Here is a 6,144-nt window from a genome sequence, read left to right as displayed (position 1 = left end):
TGTGTGTGTGTGTGTGTGTGTGTGTGTGTGTGTGTGTGTGTGTGTGTGTGTGTGTGTGTGTGTGTGTGTGTGTGTGTGTGTGTGTGTGTTGGTGTTGGTCGACGCACCTTCCTCACAGCTGCAGGTCCACAGCTGGAGCAGCAGGACGCCACACAGACGGGTCAGGACAGCAGACATCTTCTCAGCTTCTCTTCTTCTCATGTTCTCGTGTTCTCATGTTCTCATGTGCTCATGTTCTCATGTTCTCATGTTCTCATCTTCTCATGTTCTCATGTTCTCATCTTCTCATGTTCTCATGTTCTCAGCTCAGCTCCAGACTGAAACACACCCGACTCCTCAGACTCACATTTAAGAAGAAATCTGAAGTGAAAACACCCCCACCTTCTGCTCCTCCTCCTGCCTGTGTGTGTGTGTGTGTGTGTGTGTGTGTGTGTGTGTGTGTGTGTGTGTGTGTGTGTGTGTGTGTGTGTGTGTGTGTGTGTGTGTGTGTGTGTGTGTGTGTGTGTGTTCCGTTCTGGTGACATGAGACATAAAGAAGTAAAGAATGATAATATTAAATAAACAGAATAAAATGAAACAGGACAGAAAAGTAATCAAACTTCTATATGAAGTTAGATATATATTTATAATAGTAAATAAATAAATAAATAAATAAATAAATAAATAAATAAATAATGAATTAAAGCTTCAGGCGCTGTTTTGTGAACATCAGTGATTGTAGGTGGCGCTGTGGAGCCATGTTGGTCCAGCTGGTCTGAAGTGACCTGGTCTGTAGAGACCTGGTCTGTAGTGACCTGGTCTGTAGAGACCTGGTCTGGGACCTGGTCTGTAGAGACCTGGTCTGTAGAGACCTGGTCTGGGACCTGGTCTGAAGTGACCTGGTCTGCAGTGACCTGGTCTGTAGAGACCTGGTCTGAAGTGACCTGGTCTGCAGTGACCTGGTCTGTAGAGACCTGGTCTGTAGAGACCTGGTCTGGGACCTGGTCTGTAGAGACCTGGTCTGTAGTGACCTGGTCTGTAGTGACCTGGTCTGTAGAGACCTGGTCTGTAGAGACCTGGTCTGTAGTGACCTGGTCTGTAGAGACCTGGTCTGCAGTGACCTGGTCTGTAGAGACCTGGTCTGTAGTGACCTGGTCTGTAGAGACCTGGTCTGCAGTGACCTGGTCTGTAGAGACCTGGTCTGTAGTGACCTGGTCTGTAGTGACCTGGTCTGCAGTGACCTGGTCTGTAGAGACCTGGTCTGCAGTGACCTGGTCTGTAGAGACCTGGTCTGTAGTGACCTGGTCTGCAGTGACCTGGTCTGTAGAGACCTGGTCTGTAGTGACCTGGTCTGAAGTGACCTGGTCTGCAGTGACCTGGTCTGTAGAGACCTGGTCTGTAGAGACCTGGTCTGAAGTGACCTGGTCTGCAGTGACCTGGTCTGTAGAGACCTGGTCTGTAGAGACCTGGTCTGTAGTGACCTGGTCTGTAGAGACCTGGTCTGCAGTGACCTGGTCTGTAGAGACCTGGTCTGTAGTGACCTGGTCTGCAGTGACCTGGTCTGTAGAGACCTGGTCTGGGACATGGAGAACCTTCCTTGTCACTGTGCAGGATTTATAAAGATTTTATTTTGAAAGGACAGAATGCAGATTGTAGATATTTCCAGTCTTTTCTCAGGTTTTCTATTCGACTGTTTTCAAAAACATCCTCAATAAAAACGATCCTCGTCTTCTAATGACTTCTGCTCCCACTTTTAATAAATAGTTCCCAAAAAGAACCTCCTTGAGGGATTTGTCTTTTAGAACCTAAAGTTCTCCAGGTTCCCCAACCCTCCAGGAAGGAAACGCCACCCGTCATTGAGATGAAAGGCTGAACTGCTGGGTGAGTTCTCCTCAGAACCCAGGAAGCTCTCTGGTGAGTTCTCCTTAGAACCCAGGAAGCTCTCTGGTGAGTTCTCCTTAGAACCCAGGAAGCTCTCTGGTGAGTTCTCCTCAGAACCCAGGAAGCTCTCTGGTGAGTTCTCCTCAGAACCCAGGAAGCTCTGTGGTGAGTTCTCCTCAGAACCCAGGAAGCTCTCTGGTGAGTTCTCCTAAGAACCCAGGAAGCTCTGTGGTGAGTTCTCCTCAGAACCCAGGAAGCTCTGTGGTGAGTTCTCCTCAGAACCCAGGAAGCTCTCTGGTGAGCTCTCCTAAGAACCCAGGAAGCTCTGTGGTGAGTTCTCCTCAGAACCCAGGAAGCTCTCCTCTGTGTCCTCAGCACCAGTAGGGGGGGGGGGGGGGGGTCTTGTAATGGTCAAAATGTTACTTTATTCATTTCACAATATATTTTTCATATCGTTCTTTACATGAGGGGCAAAGAAGAGAACATCCAGATGTTCTATCTACAGGACAGACCGAAGGTCTGGACACCTTCTCATTCACAGTTTTCTTTATCTTCATGACTATGGACATTGTAGAGTCACACTGAAGCATCAAAACTATGAACACATGTGGAATTATGTACTGAACAAAAGAGTGTAAAACAACTGAGAACAGGCCTTATGTTCTAGGTTCTTCAAAGTATTACTGCTCTGGATACACTCTGCATTCTCTTGATGAGCTTCAAGAGGTAGTCCCCTGAAGGGTCTTCCAACAGTCTTGAAGGAGTTCCCAGAGATCTTAGCACTTGTTGGCCCTTTTGCCTTCACTCTGCGGTCCAGCTCACCCCAAACCATCTCCATTGGGTTCAGGTCCGGTGACTGTGGAGGCCAGGTCATCTGGTGCAGCACCCCATCACTCTCCTTGGTCAAACAGCCCTTCCACAGCCTGGAGGGGTGTTTGGGGTCATTGTCCTGTTGAAAGATAAATGATGGTCCAACTAAACGCAAAGCGGATGGAATAGTATCCTGGTTCAGTATCCTGGTTCAGTATCCTGGTTCAGTATGCTGGTTCAGTATCCTGGTTCAGTATGCTGGTTCAGTATCCTGGTTCAGTATCCTGGTTCAGTATCCTGGTTCAGTATGCTGGTTCAGTATCCTGGTTCAGTATCCTGGTTCAGTATGCTGGTTCAGTATCCTGGTTCAGTATCCTGGTTCAGTATGCTGGTTCAGTATCCTGGTTCAGTATCCTGGTTCAGTATCCTGGTTCAGTATGCTGGTTCAGTATCCTGGTTCAGTATCCTGGTTCAGTATCCTGGTTCAGTATGCTGGTTCAGTATCCTGGTTCAGTATCCTGGTTCAGTATCCTGGTTCAGTATGCTGGTTCAGTCATGCTGGTTCAGTATCCTGGTTCAGTCATGCTGGTTCAGTATCCTGGTTCAGTATGCTGGTTCAGTCATGCTGGTTCAGTATGCTGGTTCAGTATCCTGGTTCAGTATCCTGGTTCAGTATCCTGGTTCAGTATGCTGGTTCAGTATCCTGGTTCAGTATGCTGGTTCAGTATGCTGGTTCAGTATCCTGGTTCAGTATGCTGGTTCAGTATCCTGGTTCAGTATCCTGGTTCAGTATGCTGGTTCAGTCATGCTGGTTCAGTATCCTGGTTCAGTATGCTGGTTCAGTATCCTGGTTCAGTCATGCTGGTTCAGTATCCTGGTTCAGTATGCTGGTTCAGTATCCTGGTTCAGTATGCTGGTTCAGTATCCTGGTTCAGCCATGCTGGTTCAGTATCCTGGTTCAGTATGCTGGTTCAGTATGCTGGTTCAGTATGCTGGTTCAGTATCCTGGTTCAGTATGCTGGTTCAGTATCCTGGTTCAGCCATGCTGGTTCAGTATCCTGGTTCAGTATCCTGGTTCAGTATGCTGGTTCAGTATCCTGGTTCAGTATGCTGGTTCAGCCATGCTGGTTCAGTATGCTGGTTCAGTATCCTGGTTCAGTATGCTGGTTCAGTATCCTGGTTCAGTATGCTGGTTCAGCCATGCTGGTTCAGTATGCTGGTTCAGTATCCTGGTTCAGCCATGCTGGTTCAGTATCCTGGTTCAGTATGCTGGTTCAGCCATGCTGGTTCAGTATGCTGGTTCAGGATGCTGGTTCAGTATGCTGGTTCAGTATGCTGGTTCAGCCATGCTGGTTCAGTATGCTGGTTCAGTATGCTGGTTCAGTATGCTGGTTCAGTCATGCTGGTTCAGTATCCTGGTTCAGTATGCTGGTTCAGTCATGCTGGTTCAGCCATGCTGGTTCAGTATCCTGGTTCAGTATGCTGGTTCAGTCATGCTGGTTCAGTCATGCTGGTTCAGTATCCTGGTTCAGTATGCTGGTTCAGTATGCTGGTTCAGGATGCTGGTTCAGTATGCTGGTTCAGTATCCTGGTTCAGGATGCTGGTTCAGTATACTGGTTCAGTATGCTGGTTCAGTATGCTGGTTCAGCCATGCTGGTTCAGCCATGCTGGTTCAGTATCCTGGTTCAGGATGCTGGTTCAGTATGCTGGTTCAGTATCCTGGTTCAGTATGCTGGTTCAGTCATGCTGGTTCAGTATCCTGGTTCAGTATCCTGGTTCAGGATGCTGGTTCAGTCATGCTGGTTCAGTCATGCTGGTTCAGTCATGCTGGTTCAGTATGCTGGTTCAGTATCCTGGTTCAGTATGCTGGTTCAGTATCCTGGTTCAGTATGCTGGTTCAGCCATGCTGGTTCAGTATCCTGGTTCAGTATGCTGGTTCAGTCATGCTGGTTCAGTATCCTGGTTCAGTATGCTGGTTCAGTATCCTGGTTCAGTATGCTGGTTCAGTCATGCTGGTTCAGTATCCTGGTTCAGTATGCTGGTTCAGTATGCTGGTTCAGGATGCTGGTTCAGTATGCTGGTTCAGTATCCTGGTTCAGGATGCTGGTTCAGTATACTGGTTCAGTATGCTGGTTCAGTATGCTGGTTCAGCCATGCTGGTTCAGCCATGCTGGTTCAGTATCCTGGTTCAGGATGCTGGTTCAGTCATGCTGGTTCAGTATCCTGGTTCAGTATGCTGGTTCAGTATGCTGGTTCAGTCATGCTGGTTCAGGATGCTGGTTCAGTATACTGGTTCAGTATGCTGGTTCAGCCATGCTGGTTCAGTCATGCTGGTTCAGTATCCTGGTTCAGTATGCTGGTTCAGTATGCTGGTTCAGCCATGCTGGTTCAGCCATGCTGGTTCAGTATGCTGGTTCAGCCATGCTGGTTCAGTCATGCTGGTTCAGTATCCTGGTTCAGTATGCTGGTTCAGTATGCTGGTTCAGTCATGCTGGTTCAGTATACTGGTTCAGTATGCTGGTTCAGCCATGCTGGTTCAGTCATGCTGGTTCAGTATCCTGGTTCAGTATGCTGGTTCAGTATGCTGGTTCAGTCATGCTGGTTCAGGATGCTGGTTCAGGATGCTGGTTCAGTATACTGGTTCAGTATGCTGGTTCAGCCATGCTGGTTCAGTCATGCTGGTTCAGTATCCTGGTTCAGTATACTGGTTCAGTATGCTGGTTCAGTATGCTGGTTCAGCCATGCTGGTTCAGCCATGCTGGTTCAGTATCCTGGTTCAGTATGCTGGTTCAGTCATGCTGGTTCAGTATCCTGGTTCAGTATGCTGGTTCAGTATGCTGGTTCAGTCATGCTGGTTCAGGATGCTGGTTCAGTATACTGGTTCAGTATGCTGGTTCAGCCATGCTGGTTCAGTCATGCTGGTTCAGTCATGCTGGTTCAGTATGCTGGTTCAGTATGCTGGTTCAGTCATGCTGGTTCAGTATGCTGGTTCAGTATACTGGTTCAGTATCCTGGTTCAGTATCCTGGTTCAGTATGCTGGTTCAGTATGCTGGTTCAGTATACTGGTTCAGTATGCTGGTTCAGTCATGCTGGTTCAGTCATGCTGGTTCAGTCATGCTGGTTCAGTATGCTGGTTCAGTATGCTGGTTCAGTATCCTGGTTCAGTATGCTGGTTCAGTCATGCTGGTTCAGCATGCTGGTTCAGTATCCTGGTTCAGTATGCCTTCCTACAGTGTGACCAGCAAAGCCCCCCCCCACCATCACACCTCCTCCCCCATGCTTCACGGTGGGAACCAGGCATGTCGAGTCCATCCGGTCACCTGTTCTGTCACAAAGAACCAAAGATCTCAGATTTGGACTCTTCAGACCAAAGCCCAGATCTCCACTGGTCTAATGTCCATTCCTTGTGTTCTTTAGCCCAAACAGGTCTCTTCTGCTGGTTGCCTGTCCTTAGCAGTGGTTTCCTAGCAGC

The 6,144-nt window shown here is 48.3% G+C and overlaps 1 protein-coding gene across 2 annotated transcripts in view; it reads right to left on the bottom strand.

Annotated features, from left to right (window-relative positions):
* The window catches only part of LOC308128278 (ephrin type-A receptor 3), a 26,826-nt gene extending 26,493 nt beyond the window's left edge, over positions 1-333 (bottom strand). For both annotated transcript variants that reach the window (XM_080493976.1, XM_080493977.1), the window contains exon 1: positions 108-333. In XM_080493976.1, coding sequence (XP_080350102.1) covers positions 108-201 — 94 coding nt within the window. In that variant the 5' untranslated portion in view covers positions 202-333. The remainder of the gene's footprint in view (positions 1-107) is intronic.
* Positions 334-6,144: the final 5,811 nt, after the last annotated feature.

The sequence above is a fragment of the Lipophrys pholis genome, assembly GCF_963383615.2.
Source record: "Lipophrys pholis genome assembly, contig: SCAFFOLD_34, whole genome shotgun sequence".
NCBI lineage: Eukaryota > Metazoa > Chordata > Actinopteri > Blenniiformes > Blenniidae > Lipophrys > Lipophrys pholis.
Note: the sequence above shows the minus strand (reverse complement) of the source record. Positions and strands in the feature narration are given on the sequence as shown.